Raw genomic sequence first — 22,825 nt, 5'->3', positions numbered from 1 at the left:
GGGAGCCGACCCAGGGGAAATTCCTTGGCTATTTGAAAGCCTTGATTAGAACCAAAAGAAAGAGAGGGGATTTGCATTCCATGTGTGGGAGCACTTGAGCCAGGGAAGCGGAGAGGAATGAGGCTTGTCTGGGAGAAGAGGGTTCTCACAAAAGAATCAGAGCTCCTGTGGCGACCCCTAACAGTGTGATCTTCTAAACTCAGGATAGCATCATTGCGTTGACTATGTATTTGACTCCCAGATCCATTTCATATTGTTTATTCAAGTAAAATAGATTATTGGATTTTTTTTAAGATTTTATTTTTAAGTAATCTCTGTACCTAATGTGGGGCTCAAACTCACAACCCTGAGATTAAGAGACACATACTCCACCAGCCAAGCCAGCCAGGTGCCTTGTTTATTGGGTTTTATGCAGTTGTAAAAATAACATGCTAAAAAAAAAAAAAGGAAAAGGAGGTGTTTGGGTGGCTCAGTCAGTTGAGCCATCCTACTTGTTTCAGCTCAGGGCATGATCTCAGGGTCCTGGGATGGAGCCTTTTGTAGGGCTCTGCACTTAGCAGAGAGTCTTCTTTAGGATTTCTCTGCCTCTGCCCCCCCCCCCTTCTCTTGCTCTCTCTCTCTGAAATAAATAAATAAACCTTAAAAAAAAAAAAAAGGAAAAAGGCAAACCAGAAAACAGATTTTGAACTATAGAGAATGAACTGATGGTCACCTGAAGGGGGAGGGAAGGGAGGGGTGGGTAAAATAGGTGTTGGGGATTAAAGGAGGGCACTTGTCCCAGTGAGTATCTGGTGATATACGGAAGTGTTGAGTCACTGTGTTGTACAGGTGAAATTAATAGTAAACTGAACTAACTGGAATTAAATAAAAACTTTTTTAAAAAAGAAAAAAGGTTATAAGAAATAATCTTGGGATGCCCAGGTGGCTCAGCAGTTTAGCGCCTGCCTTTGGCCCGGGCCGTGGTCCTAGAGTCCTGGGATCAAGTCCTGCACCAGGGTCCCTGTGTGGAGCCTGCTTCTCCCTCTCCCTGTGTCTCTGCCTCTCTCTGTGTCTCTCATGAATAAATAAATAAAAGCTTAAAAAAAAAAAGAAATAATCTTGTATATCCTTTACCATCTACCCTGTTGGTAACATCTTTCTGTAGTATCATTTTTTTTAAATTGAATTTATCTGATCAAAAAGAGTATATGATTATCCTATAACCACCCAGCTTTTCCATCTCAGACAGAGCAGTATTATTCATTTTATATGTTTCTTTCCAGGGAGTCTCTAGTAGAGATAAAGAACTACATATAAGCCCCTCTTTTTCTTACACATACGGTAGCATAACGTACAAATCTTTGCATCTTGCTTTTTAAATTTAACAGTATATCTTGAAGATCTATTTTCATTAGTACATAAAAAATTTCCTTTTATGTATGCAATTATATAAGCTTGTGTGGATAAGCTGTAATTTATTTAACCAATCTCCTAATTGGTGGACTGTGTCCAATCTTTTGCCATTATAAACATGTTACAACACATATCCTTTATGTACATAAATTCCCTCATGTAATTATTTTCCTGTGATCTGTTCCTAGAAGTAAGATCGCTGGATCAAAAACTATGTACACTTTAATCTTGATAGGTTACTGTCAAATGGTTCTCTATACAATTGTACCAGCTTATATTCTCACTAGCAATATATGTGAATGTCTTTTTCCCTGACCCCTCTGACAGCACCATATTTTTTCCAGATTTTGGCTTTAACAGTTTGGTAAGTGAAAAATGGTGTATCAGTGTAGTTTTATTTTATTTTTTTTAAAGATTTTATTTATTTATTCATGATAGACATAGAGAGAGAGGCAGAGACACAGGCAGAGGGAGAAGCAGGCTCCATTCCAGAAGCCTGACGTGGGATTCGATCCCAGGACTCTAGGATCGCGCCCTGGGCCAAAGGCAGGTGCCAAACCACTGAGCCACCCAAGGATCCCTCAGTGTAGTTTTAATATGCTATTCACTTGTAGGGAATGCTATAGATCTTTTCATATATTTAGAACTTATCTTTTCCTCTGTGAACTGTTCTTATTCTTCAGCCGCTTTTCTATTGTATTGTTGGTCTTTTCCAAATTGATTTGTAGGAGCTCTTTATATATTATGGAACCTAGTTTTTTGTGATATAAGTTGCTAATCTCTTTTGCTCAACAAATACTGATTTGTTTCTGGTAGATTTATCATAATAGTCGTTTCAAAGCTTTTATATATATATATCTGTATCTTACACAGATACAGCAATCTGCTCTTAAAATCTACATTTTATATAAATATAGAAATTGTTTGTGGATTTTGAGTATGTATCCTAGTTAGTCTTTAGGGGCACTTGGCTGGCTCAGTTGGTAGAGCATGTGATTCTTTTTTTTTTTTTTTTTTTAAATATTTTTTTATTTATTTATGATAGTCACACAGAGAGAGAGAGAGAGAGAGGCAGAGACATAGGCAGAGGAAGAAGTAGGCTCCATGCACCGGGAGCCCGATGTGGGATTCGATCCCGGGTCTCCAGGATCGCGCCCTGAGCCAAAGGCAGGCGCCAAACCGCTGCGCCACCCAGGGATCCCCGAGCGTGTGATTCTTAAGTTGTGACTTTGAGCCCCGCATTGGGTATGCAGATTACTTAAAAATAAAATTAAAAAAAAGAAAGTCTTTGTTCAGTCTAATTATGAAAAGAAAAATTAGCCACAGTTTCTTCAAGTGCTTTAGTTATTTCCTTCCTTCCTTCCTTCCTTCCTTCCTTCCTTCCTTCCTTCCTTCCTTCCTTCCTACCTTCCTACTTCCTTTACATTTAAATCTTTTCTCTATCTGGACTTTATTTTCATTTAACGTCTGAGATACAGATCTAATTTTTTAGAGAGAGTCATGTTGGCTCCTGAGCATCTTCTCAGAAATGATTTGTGTCTCATACCTCTTTGTATTACCCATAGCCCTTCTCTGGTGCTTTATGTACCATAGCTGCTTGATGTGCAGGAGAAAGAAGAGGGCACCAGTGTAGAAGCAACAGTAACAGCAGCCCATAGGCAGGTATTGTTAGGTGCTTTCCATCCATGTTCTCTAATTAGCTCTTCCAGATAGGTAGCATACCCCCATTTTATAGATAAGAAAACTGACTTAAAGGCCAAATAATTTGCCCAAGTTTCCCCCATTAGTGTCTGAAACCCAAGACACATAGAATTGATCTTAAAAGTACCAGACTTCCGGGCAGCCCCAGTGGCTCAGCGGTTTAGCGCCACCTTCAGTCCAGGATGTGATCCTGGAGACCTGGGATCGAGTCCCACATCAGGCTCCTTGAATGGAGCCTGCTTCTCCTTCTGCCTGCCCCTCTCTCTCTCTCTCTCTCTCTCTGTCTCTCATGAATAAATAAATAAAATCTTAAAAAAAAAAATTACCAGACTTCTAAATCTGTGTTTGTTTGTTTGTTTGTTTTAACTAGACAACCTTGGTAGGTTTTGCTTGTTGTAATTTACCATATTTGTTTTATTTATTTATTTATTTTTTTTTTTATTATTTATTTATTTATTTATGATGGTCACACACAGAGAGAGAGAGGCAGAGACACAGGCAGAGGGAGAAGCAGGCTCCATGCACCGGGAGCCCGACGTGGGATTCGATCCTGGGTCTCCAGGATCGCGCCCTGGGCCAAAGGCAGGCGCTAAACCGCTGCGCCACCCAGGGATCCCAATTTACCATATTTGTTAGGGAATTGTGGGAGGTAGAATCAAAAGAACTTGGAAGAAGTTATTGGAAACTGAAAGTCTTAAAACACAGAAGAATAAGAAATACTGCATGCATTAGTTCAGAAACTCTAAACTCAAATTATATAAAGTGTAGTCTTTAATTTAACTACAAGGGGAAGAAAGTTCTTGATACCATAAGAGAAATTTAAGTATTCTCTCAGAAAAACATGATATTTACACATAGCTGTTACTGAGATTATCTATTGAAGATGGCAATGGTAGATAGATCATTCTCTAAAAATTTCCCTCAGGTTACTTAAGTAGAAATTCGATACAAAACTGTATACAGATACTTGCATATCATCTTGAATGGAATTAGGCATCCTATATTTGATCCTGAAGAGTTAAACACAGGCCAGTGTTGACTTAGTTGTTATCAAAATGCTGTATATAAGTCATATATTAAATTTTGAATCATTTTTGCACTGTTGTGTAATTTTAGTTGAAAAATTGGGTCATGTAAGTTCATGAGTTAGCTTTACTCTGTAGTTACTTATTAACATTAAACATACTTATCTTTCAGAAATATACATTTTCCTCAAGGTAATTCAGTTATTATCTTTCAGCTTGCTAAATTTAAATGACAACTACTGGCACCCAAGAACATGACTTTCCCTTTTTACTATTCTGAAAATAGAGCACAAATTAAGAGCATTGAGAAGTAGGGTACAACTGTCACCTGTGGAATCCTGAATTCAGAGTTGATTTCCTTCTCTGCTAATTTTTTCAATACCAAGATAAGTGTCACAAATAGCACCGTTTCTCAGAGGATTTCCAGAATTAGAGTAACAGGCACAAACTTAATAAAATGGTAGTAATGTGGCATAATCAGGAAGCTTGTGCGCTGCCTGTCTCCCTCACTGTTTGGAGTAGATACTGTGTAATCTCTGAGGAAAGTCTGCATCTCTCCCATTTAATTCCTGACATAAAATGCTTGTTTTTTACTGAAGGCAGAGAATTAGAAATGTGTACATTTTCCTCATAGGGCCTACATTATGACGACACCCTTAACGCCCCTCAGACCTTGTGAATGCCATATATACATCAGTCCTTTGGTCAGAGGAGAGCCAAACAAATGTCTTATCGTCTGGATTCTCTTTTTATTGCTTAAATTTAGGAATGTCTTTAAAGATTTTCATTTAGCCACATTTCTTTTAAGTACAGTGTATAGCTGTGAGAGAGAAAGTAGCTTGGTCAGTGAGAAAGAAGGCTCCAAAGCCTGAGGATAATGGCTCCCGGTTGAGGGCACACACTATGCAACTCCCTTCTCCTGTTTTGGTGGAACTTTCCAGAACCTGCTGTACTATCTCCGTTTGGAATGAGGACACAGGGATCTGAGCCTCAGACCTTCACATCAACATCTTCAAAGAGGAGGTCCAAATGTGAATGGACATCTTTAGAGCACATCATGCATTTTGATGTCCTAGCTGTTGAGTCCTTGATGCTACTGGATACCACATACTCTTAGTCATATGTCACACTTTAATTCCTTTAAAACTGCCTTTTGTTTTTTTTTAATTTTTTAAAGATTTATTTGATAGACATAGAGAGAGGCAGAGACACAGGCAGAGGAAGAAGCAGGCTCCATGCCAGGAGCCTGACGTGGGACTTGATCCCAGGACCTCAGGATCGCGCCCTGGGCCAAAGGCAGGTGCAAAACCGCTAAGCCACCCAGGGATCCCCTAAAACTGCCTTTTAATGGAGTGTCAACTTACTATAATTTTGGTTGAATTGCTAATAATCTTAGTGATTTCAAAGGTCAGTTATTATTTATTCTTTTAATATAATAATTGTGTTAGACCATGCATGGAGGCAAGCAGAGAACGGGGAAAAAATACATAAAAACAAAAGCACCTAAATGTTTGTGAACGCAACCCCTATCATACTAAGTCGTCAGTTCTGAGGATCTCTGGGTGGCTCAGCGGTTTGGCGCCTGCCTTTAGCCCAGGGCGTGATCCTGGAGTCCCGGGATCAAGTCCCATGTCAGGCTCCCTGCATGGAGCCTGCTTCTCCTTCTGCCTGTGTCTCTGCTTCTCTCTCTCTCTCTGTCTGTCTCTCATGAATAAATAAATAAAAATCTTTTTAAAAAAATAAGTCATCAGTTCTTTTAAAAACATGTGCCTCACGGCTGTGGATTCTGATTGAGAAATTTCTTTTCTGTTGAGGAGCTCTATATCATCACTATTCTGTAGTGAATAGTTCTTTGCAAAGCTCTGGCTTAGCCTTTCCATTTCTTTTTTGCTTTCTTTGTTGTTGAATGCCAAGGGTAGAGTGCCTGTCTGGCTTTTGTGGGTTTGTCTGGCCCTTAAGGTTTAAACATGGTTTTTAGTGGTTCCAGGATATAAATGTTAGAGTATGTGGTGTTGCCCCTTCGCCTATTGGGAAATTAGCAACTGCTAATTTCAGGCTGTCTTTAGGAGCCTGGTGTACTAATTGGAGTGTATGGGAAAGTACTTTCAGGAGTCAAATGTTGCTAATAAGGATTTATTCACCAAATTAGTACATTAAAACCTAAGGGGTCCTTTGAGCTTGAAGAAGCTAAGTTTAAGGCAAACAAAACCACAAGAACGGCTGAAAAAATTAGCAGATTTGACTCATACTTAGAACATGAACAGACCATCAGGTGTTACCAATTGAATGGAACTTCAGGAGAAGATACAGTGAAGATGCTGGTAGTTTATAGTGATCCAGAATGTTAAATGAAATGTAAAGGTACAGGTCTGAAAATTCAGATGTTGACTTATTAAGACTTCTTTCACAGGGGTTTCATTGCATTTAAATATGAAACTTTATACCCATCTTAGGAATGTTATCCATGCATAAGCTCCCAATTTAAAGATTTACAAAATCTTTAAAAAAAAAAAAAGGGGTGGGGGTGGGCAGCCCGGGTGGCTCAGCGGTTTAGCACCTCCTTCAGCCCAGGGCGTGACCCTGGAGACCCGGAATCGAGTCCCATGTCGGGCTCCCTGCATGGAGCCTGCTTCTCCCTCTGCCTGTGTCTCTGCCTCTCTCTCTCTCTCTCTCTCTCTGTGTCTCTCATGAATAAATAAATAAAATCTTAAAAAAAAATAAAGGGATCCCTGGGTGGCGCAGCGGTTTAGTGCCTGCCTTTGGCCCAGGGCGCGATCCTGGAGACCCGGGATCGAATCCCACGTCGGGCTCCCGGTGCATGGAGCCTGCTTCTCCCTCTGCCTATGTCTCTGCCTCTCTCTCTCTCTCTGTGTGTGTGTGACTATCATAAATAAATAAATAAAAATTAAAAAAAAAAAAGATTTACTGTTTTAGGGAATAGTGTTCATAACCTGGGTGAAATTTCAACCAATAAAGAGATCTTACTTATGCTAGTGTATCAGGCAGGGCTCTGTCAGGAAAACAGGCCACTCAAGGTATTCCATGCAGGAAAGATCTTTTTCTTCCCTTTCTTTTCTTTTCTCTTTAAAAAAAATTTTTTTTTAAAGATTTTATTTATTTACTTGAGAGTACTAGGGGAGGAGCAGAGAAAGAGGGGGAGAGAGAGAATCTCTAGCAGACTTCCTACTAAGCGAGGAGTTCAATAAGGAGCCCAGTGCAGGGCTGGATCCCAGGACCCCAAGATCATGACCTGAGCCGAAATGAAGAGTTGGACACTCAACGAACTGTGCCACCAGGTGCCCCTCTTTTTAATTTTTATTGTAACCTCTTATTGAGGTATAATTGACATATAATAAACTCATATTCGAAGTGTTCAGTATACATTAAATTTTGAACTATGTATACAAAAGATAATGAATTTTATTCCCTAAGGTCTCTTTATGCCCATTTGTCAGTACTCCTTCCTAGCCTTTTCTGCCATTCCCCAACATCTAAGTAACCACTGATCTGCTCTCTGTCACTATAGATTAGTTTGCAGGGTTTTGTTTTGTTTTGTTTTTTAAGCATTTTCTACAAATGGAACATACAGTACTTCTCGTTTGGTTTCTTTCACTGATAGGAATTTTGAGGTTTATCCATGTTGTGGTATCAGTAGTTCATTCTTTTTACTGCTGAGTAGTCTTTTCATGGTATTCTCTATCATAGTTTGTTTATCCATTCGCCTACTGATGCACAGTTGAGTAGTTTATGGTTTTCAACTATTACAAAATATTCATTTACAAAATCTGTGTTAGATGTATGCTTTCTTTTCTCTAGGTGTTGATTGTCTGAGATATTCGTGTATGTTTAACATTGTAGAAAACTGCCAAACTGTTTTCCAAAGTGATCGTGCCATTTTACATTCTCACCATGCGAGAGTTCCAGTTGCCAAAACTTGATAAGATCAATCTTTTTAATTTTGGATGTTCTAATAGGTATGCATGTAGTAGCATCTCACCATGGTTTTAGTTTGTTGGGTTGTTTTGGTTTTTTTCTAATGACTGATGATGTTGAGCATCTTCTCATGTGCTTATTTGCCATCTGTATATTTTCTTTGGTAAAGTATCTCTTCAACTCTATTGCCTTTTTTAAAAATTGGGTTGTTTCTTTTTTTTTCTTTTTTTTTAAATTTATTTATGATAGTCACAGAGAGAGAGAATGAGAGAGAGGCAGAGACAAAGGCAGAGGGAGAAGCAGGCTCCATGCACCGGGAACCCGACGTGGGATTCGATCTCGGGTCTCCAGGATCGTGCCCTGGGCCAAAGGCAGGCGCCAAACTGTTGCTCCACCCAGGGATCCCAATTGGGTTGTTTCTTATTGAGTTGTGAGAGTTTTTCATATATGTGGAATATATGTGGACATCAGTTCTTTGTTAGGTGGGTGGTTTGCAAATAATTTCTCCCAGTCTCAGCACTTTTCATTTTCCTAACAGCATCTTCCGAAGAGAAGGAAGTTCTTAATTTTGAGTCAGATTTATCAATTTTTTTCTTTTGTGGATTTTGCTTTTGATGTTGTACCTAAGAAATAATTTGCCTAACCCAAGGTCGCAAAAGTTTTCTATCCTACATTTTCTTGTAGTTTAAGGTTCTATATTTAGGTCTATTATTCATTTTGAGTTAATTTTTATATGTAGTACAAGGTATGGGTTGAATTTGATTTGTTTGTTTACCTATGTTCAGTTGTTCCACCATGGTTGGTTAGAAAGTCTCTCCTCTCTCCACCAAATTGCTTTTGCACTTATTTTTTTTTAAATTGTTCATATCTGCCCATTTTATTTTTGGAATCTGTCCTGTTCCGGTGAACTTTTTGTCTATATTGATGCCAATACACCAGTGTCTTGATTACTCTTTTTTTTTTTTTTTTTAAGATTCTATTTTTAAGTAATCTTTACACCCAGCATGGGGCTCAAACTTATAACCCCAAGATCAAGAGTCGCATGCTCCACCAACAGAGCCAGCCAGGCATCCCAATTACTCTTTTTATAACAAGTCTGGGTGTCAGGTTGTTTAAATCCTCCAGCTTTGCTTTTTTTAAAAGTTGTTGAGTATTCTGGATCCTTAGGAAATTTTAAGAGGAGCTTGTAATTTCTATAAAAAACAACAAAACACTTGCTGGGCTTTTTTTTTTTTTTTTTTTAATTTATGATAGTCACACAGAGAGAGAGAGAAAGAGGCAGAGACATAGGCAGAGGGAGAAGCAGGCTCCATGCACCGACGTGGGATTTGATCCCGGGTCTCCAGGATCACGCCCTTGGGCCAAAGGCAGGCACCAAACCGCTGCGCCACCCAGGAATCCCCTTGCTGGGCTTTTGATAGGGATTGTGTCAAATCCATAAATTAATTTTGGGAAAATCAATATCTTAAAAGTATTGAGTCTTCTAATCCATGAATATGGTATACCTCTATTTATTTAGGCTTTTAAATTTTTCTCTCATCAACATTGTATAGTTTTCAATATGTGGGGATTACACACTTTTGTCAGATTTATCCCTAAGTATTTCGTAAGTTTTGGTGTTACTGTAAATAGGATTGTTTTGGTAGAATCCACTGTATTTTCCAAGAAGGAAAGACTTTAATATAGGGAGTTAAAGACTTTCACAACCATTTGACTGGGAGGAAAAATTCAGGAGGAACTGCTGTTATTGTTGATGAAATTAAAGTGCCGTGTTCTCAGCTGCCTGCTGCTTCAGTATGGCTTTAACTCATCTGGAAGCTGCTGTAAAGATGGAAAGTCCTGTCTGCTTACCTATGTGTCTGCTTGCAACGGTTTTCAGAGCATATTGAGTTCTGTCTTCCAAATCTCACATGAGTGTGCCTCACTTCAGCCCATCTAACCTAGAACACATGGAGAATGGGCTTCTGAGAAATGTAGTTCCAGACCCTTTCCTACAGTGCAGGGAAGACCAGGGGCCAGCAATGCTAGGCCAACAATCTGGCACAGGGGGCATTAATAGAGGTACACATAAGATGCCACACTCAGTTGTAGAGAAGTGACTTAGCAATACTGGGAAAAATAGGGGTGTTAGATGGTTGTAATTCAGTAAGATGTGATATCTGAGAAGGCACACAGGCTCTTTGACAGTGCTGGCAGTGATATATTTTCTGGGATGAGGAGGTGGCAAGGCCTGCTGTCGTGCTGCCTTGCCCAATGACAGGATGAGTGTAGACAACTGGAATATGTTTTAGGGGATAATGACCCCAGTGTGAGGGTATAGAAAGCCAGACCACACAGTGTTGGAAGGAACTGAGAATGCCTTAGGGGGATGCATTATGAGAGACTACAATGCCTAGAAGACTTGCTCTGTGCAGTTTGGGAAGGAAGGCTTAGGATCAGTGGGCAGAAAGCTACAAGGAGACCATTTCCAAGGCAATGCAAAGCACTTCTTGCACAGTTGGACTGAGATCGAACTGAAGGTTAGGAGGGAACACCTGGGTGGCTCAATGGGTTAAGCATCTGATTTCAGCTCAGGTCATGATCTCAGGGTCCTGAGATCAAGCCCTGTGTGGGGTTCTGTGCTCAGTGAGGAGTCTGCTTGTCTCTCTTCCTCTTCCTTCTGCTCCTCCCCCCACCCTCACCCCCACTTGGGTACATGCTCTCTCTCTTTAGTAAATAAATAAAATCTTGGACAGCCTGGTCGCTCAACGGTTTGGCGCCGCCTTCAGCCCAGGGCGAGATCCTGGAGATCCAGAATCGAGTCCCACGTCTGGCTCCCTGCATGGAGCCTGCTTCTCCCTCTGCCTATGTCTCTTTCTCTTTCTGTGTCTCTCATGAATAAATAAATAAAATCTTTAAGTAAGTAAGTAAGTAAATAAATAAATAAATAAGTAAGTAAATAAATAAATAAATAAATAAATAAATAAAATCTTAAGGAAAAAAAAGGACAGTCAAGAGTTTCCTTTGTTCCAAATTGCTGGGCTGCCTAGCAAGAGTATATATAAGGTGTAAGAAGAGTGGTTTCAAAGTAGATGTTCCATAAGCTCATTGGTTACAACTTTTGCCACATGGAACTTCCAAAAGTGAAAACAAACCCTTTTAAATATGTTATTTTTAGTTTGAGTAATTCTAAATAAGTCTGTTCCATGTAGGTGTCTCAAAATACAGAAAGTGAGAAATTTGTGAGAAGCTTAGAGTCAAAGCCTAGGTGTGCAAAAATCTTACTGGTGTATTTCATTGATTCTGAAACTCACATTCTTTTACATGTTTGGCATCTCTGAAACCTGCATGCCCTTGATGATACTCTTCAATTATTGATGCTTAGATTTGCTCTCATCCAATTTTTTTTTTGCATGTACAGTTTTGACCCTAGCGATTCCTAATGTCATTTCAGTGGAGTTTCATACATATTTGGTATTCTATGAGTTGTTTAATTGCATTTTAATGTAACTTTGTAAAGATTATGCTGTAATTTGGCACTGAAACACAGATGGGAATAACAAGGCATAGGTTTGATAGTAATGAGGTTAGTATTTATTCTTGGAGAAATGATTACAATTCCATATTTTCTTGGAAAGAAACAACCACATGCATTATACCTGTGCTATTCAAAGTCAAGTCCAGGGACCAGCAGCTTGTTGGAAATGCAGAACTGTAGTTTACAACCCACAACTACTAAATAAAAACCTGCATTTTAACAGGATTCCCATTAAAGTTGGAGAAGCATTGCTTTATATAACTTCATATAGGAGATAACCCATATATAGAAGGAGCTGTGTTGGATTTTGTTGCTGAGATACAGAAGAATTGCCAATCCTGTGTCACCCGATGCATCTGAAGGCAGGAGACATCTCTATATCCCTCTAAATGAAAAATGCGTTTACCTTAATTTTTCCAGGTTTATGTTACCATTTTACCATTTTTTTCCCATGAGCCCCTCAGTTTTAGAATGATTTTTATGCCTCAGTGCTGTTTGGTTTTGTCTACTCATTTAATATCATGTGCAAATTACATTAGCATCTCATTAAATTCTCTCAGTCAGAACTAGCAAATGAAAAAAAATGTTAAGAACAGATCCAATACAGATATTTGTGGAGTACCCTAGTAGGTAATTTCCTCGGCCTGAATGGATATATTCCACTATGCTTTCTTTCTGTGTGCATTTTTAATTAAAACACTCTAAGTGGATACTTTGAGCACTTTGCTTGACTCTTTTCATGGCACTTTTAATTTTTTTCATCCCAGATACACATGTGGCATCACTAATCTTTAATTGGTTATAGTTCTCAACAGTTTGAGGTCTAGTTATTTTCTTAGTGTTTTATAAATTGCCAAGATAACCACTTGTCTTTTAAGGAAATGAATGTACAAGCCACATATATTAGATGTGCTTTGGAAAAGCTCCATATAAATCTTTGTTAGAGCTCTTAATGTGCAGAATTCACTGTCACAGGTGCCAGGGGCTTTATTTTCCGTGGTGACACTATCTCACTGATCCTTGGGAACCACATGTCGGAACTGGGGAGGACCCCGTGGGGGCATCTTCCTCTTCCTGCACATTCAGGAAACTGTTAAGACAGGTGTGGGTCCTGTTTCTGGAGAAGATCTGTGCCTTCTACCCTATTGGTTTCCTTCTTCTTCTTTTTTTAAAGATTTATTTATTTGTTCATGAGAGATACACAGAGGCAGAGACACAGGCAGAGGGAGAAGCAGGCTCCCAGTGGGGAGCCCGATGACAAGACTGGATCCCAGGACCCCAGGATCACAACCTGAGCCAAAGGCAGATGCTCAACCACTGAGCCACCCAAGTGCCCCTATTGGTTTCCTTCTAAAGTCTCACACAGGCGCACCTTATCGGCAGGACATAAAACACATCGCAGTCTCTAGTTCTGAGGGAAATAGGCCTGAGGGAGCTTGGAATTGGTGTTGTCTGAGCTGTTGCATATATCTACCACAGAGTCAATCAGTAACTAAACTAAAATTCTAAGAGAATTGTATGATGAATTACATGGTAGAAGAAGATTTTAAATACCCCTGTGTTACCATATTTATCATGTATCTAATGTACTTTAGACAAGGAACCTTGATTGATAAAACTATAATAATTTGAACATATTAGGGTGAATTGTAGATTCTAGAATATTTTTGGGAATGCATTTCTGGGAATGTCAGGAGTAAACAATTTCTAAAATTCCTTTTGACTCTTACATGACTTTCAGAAAGAACTATTTAAAAATGGTTTAAAATAGAAATCCTTGCAAAAAATTTTAAACAGACGAGTCCGTGTTGAAGCTTTTTTAAATGAAAATTTTAATTGAAATAATTATAGGCTCACATGCAGTTGTAAGAAATAACAGAGATTTCACATGCCCTCTATTCAATTTCCCCTGATCAGTAGTGTTTTGCAGATCAGTACTACAGTATCACAACCAAGATACTAACATTGATAGGACTCACTGATCTCAGTGAGATGCCCCAGTTTCACTTGTACTGATTTGTGTATATTGTGTTTAGTTGTCTGTAATTTTACCGCATGTAGGTTCATGTACTCACCACCATTGTGGAGATACAGAACAGTTCCATTATCACAGGGATCACTGATGTAACCACAGCCATGTTACTCTGCCTCACCTCCCTCGCAGCCCCTGACAACCACTGTAATTCCAGAAATATTAGATTATATTACAGTATGTAACCTTTGGGGTTGGCTTTTGTCACTTAGCATAATTCCCTGGAGACTCATCCAAGTTGTTGATGTATTAAGAGGTTTGTTTTTTTTTTTATAGTCTTGGTTTGCTTCTGGCATGTTTCACATGTTGGGTGGATCTGTTGTATCTGTTCACATCTGTCTGCCTCAGTTGTGTTGAGTTGGTTATGAACTGCTACCACACTACTGACCACAGAACATCAGGTATAGGTTTTGGGGGTTTTGTTTTGTTTTAGATTTATTTATCTTTTTTAGGGAGAGAACGTGCGCATGCGTGCATGCAGGAGGGGAGGGGCAGCAAGAGAGAGGGAGAGAGAGTCCCAAGCAGACTCTGTGCCTGGTGTAGACCCCAAACCTGGGGCTCAATCCCACAACCCTGACATTATGACCTGAGCTAAAACCAAGAGTTGGACCCTTAACTGACTGAACCACCCAGGCACCCCAGGAATAGATGTTGGTGCTATTTGATGGGCAGTTGACCAGACTGTAAAGAAAAAGAAGATGCTCTTTATTTCTAGAGACATTTTCCTGTCAAGATGAGCCCTGGCTGTTTATCTGAATTGAGGTTCTTAAATTATTTTTACTCCTGTCAGCATATTGGTGGTTACTGCTTTTAAGTATGAAATTGTCAGCTCTGCCTCTACTTGGTGTCTGAAGCATGATGGGCTTGGGCATATGAATTCAGGAACCATTGGTCATGATTCTAGTTGTGGGAAAAAGATGATAAGGTAGGAGATTTTAGTTGGTGGAAAGAAGTTAGTCTGTAACCTGGATTATCAGAGGCCATGAATTCACATGCCCAAGGTTCTGGTACTTTCAGAACACCAAAGAAGCTGTAAGTTTTCTTCAGAGTACCCCCAAAGTGCTGGTAAACATGGAAAGCAGAATATGAGGAACACAGGTATCTGCCCTCACAATGTTGTCTGGGTTGTGAGGGAAGGGATTTACAGCTATTTGAAAGAGTTTAAAAGGCCTAGGAAGGCAAGCAGCACTGATTTTGTTTGCTGCTGAATCCTCAGCCTCTAACACAGTGTGTGGCATCAAGTAGGCACTGAAAGAAAGAAAGAGAAAGAGAAGGAATGAAGGAATGAATAGGGTAGAAGGGAAGCTTTTAAGGAATAGGTGCCTCTTTTGGTGTGTTTGAAGGCTATTCCCTATAAGCCCAGAAGATTCTAATGGGGTTGTGTGTGTGTGGGGGGGGCTGTTTGCTTTGAGGGAGAGTGGAGGAGGGGAAGGAGGGGGATTTGCCCCCACTCTCCAGAATGAATAAAGCCCCAAACTCAGACTTTTCACAATCCCATCTCAGGGCCCCTCTGCTTACTCTGCCTGGCCAGTCAGTCCCCTCCAGATAGTTTTCTTCCTTTAGGTCTCTGACTGCCTCACAGAGACCTTCTGTGAACATTGCATAAAGTAGTCCAATCTTCCTTTCTCTCTTGGTCTTCTCTAGCCCCTTTCCCAGGTTTATGTTCTCCCCGACATCTATAATGAATCCCTGGCATTGTGTGTGTTTGTGTCTCCGATATGGAAAGTCAGCTTCCTGAGGGCAGAGCCTGTGTCTCATCCACTGTTGTACCCCAGTGCCTGGCACGTAATAGCAACTCAGTGTTGGTAAATGATTGAATTTAGTTGTTTGGAGGCTTTTCTTTAGAACATGTTCCTTGAAGGGAGGTTTTTCTTTAGAACACATGTTCCTTGGAGGGATTGGAAAGCATCTTTCACTCTGTAGTCATGTATTTTGGTGACATTTGCATGGAGGGCCTGATGTGTCCCTGGTATTTTGCTGGGTGCGTAAGAAGAGTAAGGTCAACTCACCTGCATTCAGAGAAGTCATAGGTAGCAAATGCAAATGTATTCAGCTCACTTTTCTACAGTGGGATGGGTGCTTTGAGGGAGGCACGTCAGACACCTCAGACCAGAAGCCGCAGCTCTCAGAATGTTGACACCTGAGAAGAGAGGTAGACTCTGATTGAAGGTGAGAATAAGAGATTTTGGAAGTGGTGGTCATTATTCAGTTGTGAGAAGATAGGTCCCAGTTAATCTGAAAAATGCAGTCATTCTAAGAAGAGCCCTACTATCTCCCTGACCTCACCCACCACTTCCTCCCTCTGCTCTAGTCTCCTTGCTGTTCCTCAGTTACACCATCTTATAATGCTGTGTCCCAGATACTCACGTCATCCCTTGCTTCAGTGGAATTCTTAGGCCACTGTGTCAGAGAGGCCTTTTCTAACCATCATATGTGAGACACTGTCTTCCCTGTCTGCCGTCTCCATCAGCTTACCCCACCTTGTTCTCTCCAGGGCACTTGCTGCCACTTGAAGTGTATATTTTATACATATAGTTGGGTTACATATCTTGTTGCTTTCTCCCCCACTGGAATATAAGCCCCCTGAGAGCTGGGTCTTGGTTTTCTTTCTGCTGTATCCCCAAGTGCTTAGAAAAGTGACAGCTTGTGTTAGGCACTCGTCAATGTCTGCTAAAGGAATGGATCTGTTCCTGGGCATCCTGGTAGAGGAGAGGTGAAACATAGATGAGCCCCAAACCAATCTGTTTCCCAGAGCTCTGTTCAAAGCCACTGTGTTGTGGAGAAGTCCTTCTGTGGGTCTGATACTGCCAGTGACTGATAGCAGCAGATTCCCCGGGGGCCAAACGACCACCATGGCCATGGTGGTGGGATGTCTAGAGGAAGGCATATTTCCTAGGAATTGGCATTGAAGTAGATGAGTATTGAGCCAGGACTTAACAGTAGGGTAAGGTGTGATGGGACTGCAAAAAGGAGGAAGATTTTTTTTTGTCAGATATATAGAATGGATGAGAAAAGTATGGAAGTTAGAACTGTACTGGGAATGACCGTGAATGTGAGCTCTAGGGAGGTGTCCAGATGGCACAGCTCTTAACTTGGCCTATGTGGTCTTAGACACTTGGAGCCTTTGAATGTGTGATGTGGCGGTTTTTACGAATGTTAGCACAATTGCTCTTCAGTGTTCTGAACTTGTGAGCAGGGCAGGAGTCCTGCTCTGCCTCAGCTCAGGTGAATATTGAATATTTTTCTCTTTATTCAAGTAACTGCCTTTCAAAAAAAAAAAGTTACGTCTCCTTTCAATTCATGATTATTATTATTATTTTTTAAAGGAAACACTGTTGTATTTTCTTCACCTTAGACATTCTTAAAAGTAGTTTTGGCTTTTTACTATTCTAGATTTATTCTGGATTATAATGTTTGTACTTGTATCTGTGTGGTTTGAGATGGGGGAGACTGTGAATTATTTTTTCTGCTTTCAGACTTAGAAGCAGTTGATGGTTAAGTGGGACCCATCTAGTCACCTGGCACTTGTATTTGCTGGATGGAAGATTTGATTTTTGAGGTATAAATACCTTTTAAAGTATAGGCTTATACACAAGCATTTAGAGCAGTGATTCTCTCCCCACAGATTCCTCTGTAGTTGATTTGAGGAGCTAGCCCAATAATGGTTTTGATTTTTTTTAATTTTGTTTTATTTTGCAACAATCTTGAACTTACAGAAAAGTTGCAAGTATGATGAAAACAGCAACACATTGCCTGAATCACTTACCTGCTTCCCTTTCCCCTAGACTTTAGTGTATTTCTAAAAACCAAGAACATTCTCCCATATAAACACAATGCAACAATCAAAATAAAAACATTGATACATTGCTTCAATTGAATCTTCAGCCCCTACTCAGCTTTGAGGCTTAGCCGGGTAATGGCCTTTACAGCAAAAGAATCACACTTTGCATTTAGTTATTATGTCTTGATAGTCTCCTTCTGTTTCCTCGAGGTTCAGTGATCCTGAAACTTCTGAAGATTGCAGACCCATTATTTGGTAAAATGCCTCTCAGTTTGAGGTTCTCCGATATTTCCTCATGATAATATTCAGGTTATACATATTTGAAAGGAATATCATAGAAGAGATTCTGTATTCTCAGAGCATCTATCTAATCAAGTAACTCACAATTTCAGTTTATCCCATTAGAATGATGTTTGTGTGTTTTACTTAATTAAGGTAAAGCCTCTGCCAGGCTTCTCCTTCATGTAATTATTCTCTTCTCCTTTCTAATAAGTATTTTTATGGGGAGGTACTTTAAAGCTATGTGAATATTCCATTTCTTTTACTTTTAACATTCATTTACTTATTTCTATCTAGATGGACTCCTGTTTTCCTATTTTATACAATGGCTTATTTCTTACCATCACTATTTTTATGCGCATACTGCCCCAGGTATAGCTTGTCGGAACCCTTCAAATTGGTCCCTGCAATCATTTGACACACCCCATCCATCATTTGTTGAATATTTCCTTGTTTTTTGGCAACAATCATTCCACTTTATTTTGTACTTTATTTGCCTTAGCTCCAAATGAGCTCTTTTAAAAAAGAACCTAGTTCTTTTTAAGAATGGTATTTAGAAGCCACATTCTGGGTACTAGGTGTGTTCATTGCTTTTGGGCGTTTCTTATTCCCAAGCCCTCTCAGTAACAGAACTAGGTGAGTGAGTGAGTGAGAGTGTGTGTGTGTTTGTGCGCGCATGTGCACATGTATTTGCATACACGAAGGAATATACACACATAGGGCCTCACAAAAATTACATCTATGTTTATTGTTAAGCCTGTCTGTATATATTAAGACCATAAGTTGATGCCAATAACTAATTCTGATCCAACTCCACAGTTGGTCTTTTGAGCTTTTTCCCTTTCCATTTTGGTAACTACTTTTTCAACAGTGAGAAACCTGGTTGTCATCATCATTAACATATTTATTGATGGATCACTCACCCTGTATGTAACATCACCTTCCCTGTGTGGATGCCCTCTTCGCCCTCTTGGGCTCTGGGCTCAGCATGGGAATATTTTAAAGCCCCCCAGTGTTGCTAATGTGCAGCCAAGACAGAGCACAGCTAAATTAAAAAGGAAGGTGAACTCTACTTTTTCATTCATTATTAAGTAAATAGCAGGCTTTTAAATCAAGTTTGGTTTGGGAAAATAAATTCTTCCTAAGGAAGTGAAATCTAAAGAGAAAACTCAATTCTACCAATATAAGCAGTAAAAGATCAGGGTGAAAGCACAGCCTGTCTCCTGGAAAGCTTTGAAAAATATTTATTTTGGAAATAAATCCACTTGTAGTGAACATGAATTTCAGTCCCTTTCCCTGAATTACCTGTTTATAGGAAAAAATACTTGAAAAGGTTAGTTGTTTTTAAGAATGTGTTTCATTAAAGTCTAACTTTGCTTTTTTTTTTTTTTACATTGCGTTTTTAAAATAAACTTTTTAGAATGGATACAGAAAGAAATTGCAACTCACTGCTTTTTAAGGCATTGAATATTTAAACAGATTTTCAGACTGGTTTCTCTTTTTCTGTAGTCCATTGGACTTTAAAATACAGGAACCATGTTACAGTAACTGGGTCATGAGGAATCCCATCTTCTTCCACTTGAAGCCAGAGGAAGCAAGAGGCTCTGGGAGCCAAATGCAACAGGATCTCTGGCCAGCCTACCTTAGATGGTCAACATCCATCTTGCCAATTTTCATAAAGCCATGTTCTTAAAGTAGTGCACTGCTACAAGTGGATTTTCACCAAGAGCTTCACACTGAGACCGAGGTATACATAATCTGACTCGAAAGAAATCCAGCATTCAACATCAGGGAATTACAATAAAATCTCTTTCTTGATCATATTTGTAAAGTTTTCATTGAAGTTACCTTTGGGGTGTGAATTGTGCACAGTAGGCTTTTGTGTATTTATGCTAGAGGCACAAAAGAAGAAAGGCCAATTTTCATGAGTATGGATAGAACCGCAGAAAGTTTGACATGTATGTAAAATACCTATTTTTTTGTATAGTTCTTGTTTTCTATAAATGAAGCATTTATTACCTAGGCGTGAGAGCCAGACTCAGTGTTGTTCCTCAGTTCTTTGTATAAGTTGAGTAGTTACCACTACCCAGATTTGAGCTCTTTAGAAACTCTCTTTTTGATTTTTGCCATGTTGGCAAACATTTACGTTTTTCTTTAATTTGTCTGACTTTTACCTTAGCATTTTTCTAGATGGTATTTGTGAAGCCATGAGTGTAATGTGTTGAATCACCTAAAATCACAAGTATTTGTCCAGTATTTTGGGAAACTGAGAACTAGGTCTCTAAATCTGCTAGCTCTTAATCTTAAATTCAGTTAGTGTGGCATCTGGGTTGCCCATCTTGAACTTTGAGCAACAGCAGTAGTTTTGCAATACATGTTTCCCATTTGATACATAGAGAGTGAAAGTTGGCAGCTTTCAGGGCACCTGAGTGGCTCAGTCAGTGAAGCGTCTGCCTTTGGCTTATGTCATGATCCCAAGGTCCTGGGATTGAGCCCTGGGTTTGGCACCCTGCTCAGTGGGGTGTCTCCTTCTCCCTCTCCCTCTGTCCAGTTCCGCAGCTTGTGCTTTTTTTTTTTCTTTCTTTCTCTCAGATAAATAAAATCTTTAGGGGGAAAAAAAAAAGAAAGTTGGCAGCTTTCTACCTACATTTTATTTGAATATGTATTATATAATATGTTATACAATGTATTAGAATAAATCTTACATTCTCAGGTTACTTTTCAGATGTGAGGCATCATTACATTATCTTAATTTCTTAAGATTCAGCACATTTCTTCAAGTAGAATGTTCAGTATTGTGTATCATTTTTGCTATAATTGAGAGGAGCAAAACCTGCAGGAAGATGCAACTGTGAACTCACTCAGTGAGGAATAATACATGGATTTATAGGACGCTTGGGACCTACCTTAAAAACACAAGTAGAAAACATGTAAAACATAGAGTATTAATAATGTAGAAGAAAAATAAGGAATATAGAACATAGAGTTTTCTGTTAACCACACTGGAGATATCATGGGAAAATACCTAATTTGTGATAAATATCTGTGTATCATAATCGATTTAATATATCTTATATTGTTTGTGAGGAATATTGCCTATCAGAAAATTCACTCCTTAATTTTTTCTTTGATGTATTAATGCTGTATGTTTTATATGTTTTCTACATGTGTTTTTAAGACCAGGTACTGAGTGTTCTATAAATCCATGGAATCCAGGAATATCCCCAGAAGCCAACCAGATATTGTCATATATTCAAATCAGGGTTTTTGCTGAGTACATTTGTGTGTGTTCGTTTAGGAAGATATTATAAAGCTCACATTAATGGGCTTCTTTGAAACCAAACTGTCAAAGTTTGCAAAAGGCATAATAAGCCAAAATGTGGGGATAACTAAATGTGCTGAGTTTTATGCATCCTCTTAGTTTAAGTAAAATACCATGTTCTGCTCAGTCACAGAGATGGAATGTTTGCACACCATCTACAAGCATTTCATTTGCTACACAAATAGACTGTGAATATAGATGTTAACCTTTTGGTGTGACATTACTTTAACAGAGAGAAGGAGCAAGAAAGGGAAGAACAGTTAATGGAAGACAAGAAAAGGAAGAAAGAGGATAAAAAGAAAAAAGAAGCCACTCAGAAGGTGAGTTTAATCACTTAAGTCTGCTTTTACATCCACCAAACATCTAGAATAACTAACTGCCTTGGGTTGGATACCTGACAGACAGTTCAGTAATACTGCTTATGTAGTTTACTTGCTAATTTTAAGATCTGAAAGTGGGAGAAAGTTGAAGACCTATGTTTGTTTCCCAAAAGTAGATATTCAGAAATGCTGTAGCTGGTTTAATGTGAACAACAGTAAACATTATCAAGAAAGGCAAGAGAGTCACCAACACTTTAGTTCTTGTCCAGTTTCTGTATTTGTATCATAATTAACCTCCATTTTTAGAGGTCAGCTTATAAAACAACTTCAAGACTTGTTAAGTTCACCCCCACATTCTCCTTTTGGTCGCCCTACAGCACTATCATTTATTTGTAAGAATCTGCTTAGAGTTTTGGGGGAAATAACATGGCTTTGAGGTGCTTGCTTAGGGGAGAAGAGATGCTAAAAGAAAAAAGACTCACCACTATCAACTGACAAGTCTTAATTGATGCACTTGACCTCAGCGCTGTCTGAGCAGACTGGTAGCCCCACCCCTTTCCCTTCAGTGTGTGTCCCTCTGCCCTCTCCCTGGTGTGAACTTATTCTCCACCCCCACCCTCACCCCATTCTTCAGCATTGCCTGACTTGGACTCTGGCTCAGCAGGGGTGTTTTGGTGCCTTTGGGGGAGGTAAAGTGATTTGCCTCCAGTTCTGTTACCATTGCCTAGCAGACTGGGAAAACAGTACCTTGCTGTGAGGCAGGTTTGAGGGTTGCTGCTATAGTGCCAGGTTGTTGAAGCTGAGTTTAGGGAGATAGAAACTGTTACAAGGTTAAGAGGGAACTCAAGACTTAGAAGAGACTCAAGGCAGGCAATCAGATGCAAACCAGTGTAAGATATAAGGGACACCACAAGTATTCCCAGCATTATTGGATATAACATATATTCCCATATGTCAGTTTTCTGAATTTTTGAAATAGATCATTTATGAGTGCCTGGAGAAAAAAACAATACTGGAAATAGTTTTCTGAATTGGATTGCATATGACCCTGACACATTAAGCATATAAAATTTTATCTTTTCTTCAAGACTTAATTAAAAGAAATACTCATTTTTGTTTGGTAAAGTAATAAAATAGACTGCTGTGCATGCTCATTAAGATGTCTGCTTTTAACTGAGTTTCTGTTTCTATTAATAGTGGTATGCTCACCATCATATCCTCATGCTATCAGGGTACCTGCTTCTAATGTGTTGCTTCTAATCTGAGCTTGTTAGAATTGTCTAAAATGTCAGTAAAGAGTCTGAATAAAGATGTCAGATAACAATCCAGAGGCTTTTTTCATACCTGCTTTGGAGACACAGCCTCATTCCACATAAGCAGGTCCACCAGCAATAAGGTGTCAGGGCATTGCCCCTCTGCATACTGATCTTCCAGCAGGAGTGACAGAGAGTGAACCGCAGTGAAGGCTTTCTTGCCTTTAGGGCATTCACATGTCATCAACTAAATTGGTATAAAAATTGGAT

At 39.4% G+C, this 22,825-nt stretch overlaps 1 protein-coding gene across 24 annotated transcripts in view; it reads left to right on the top strand.

The window, feature by feature from the left end:
- The window catches only part of TNRC6B (trinucleotide repeat containing adaptor 6B), a 243,814-nt gene that overhangs the window by 161,010 nt on the left and 59,979 nt on the right, over window positions 1–22,825 (top strand). For 21 of the 24 annotated variants that reach the window (XM_049115268.1, XM_025459179.3, XM_049115257.1 and 18 more), the window contains one exon: window positions 21,215–21,302. In XM_049115268.1, coding sequence (XP_048971225.1) covers window positions 21,215–21,302 — 88 coding nt within the window. Of the gene's footprint in view, window positions 1–19,169; window positions 19,408–21,214; window positions 21,303–22,825 lie in introns of those variants that run through there. The other 3 variants (XM_049115262.1, XM_049115263.1, XM_049115264.1) reach the window with 2 other exon arrangements.

The sequence above is a fragment of the Canis lupus genome, chromosome 10 (assembly GCF_003254725.2).
Source record: "Canis lupus dingo isolate Sandy chromosome 10, ASM325472v2, whole genome shotgun sequence".
Classification (NCBI taxonomy): Eukaryota; Metazoa; Chordata; class Mammalia; order Carnivora; family Canidae; genus Canis; species Canis lupus.
Note: the sequence above shows the minus strand (reverse complement) of the source record. Positions and strands in the feature narration are given on the sequence as shown.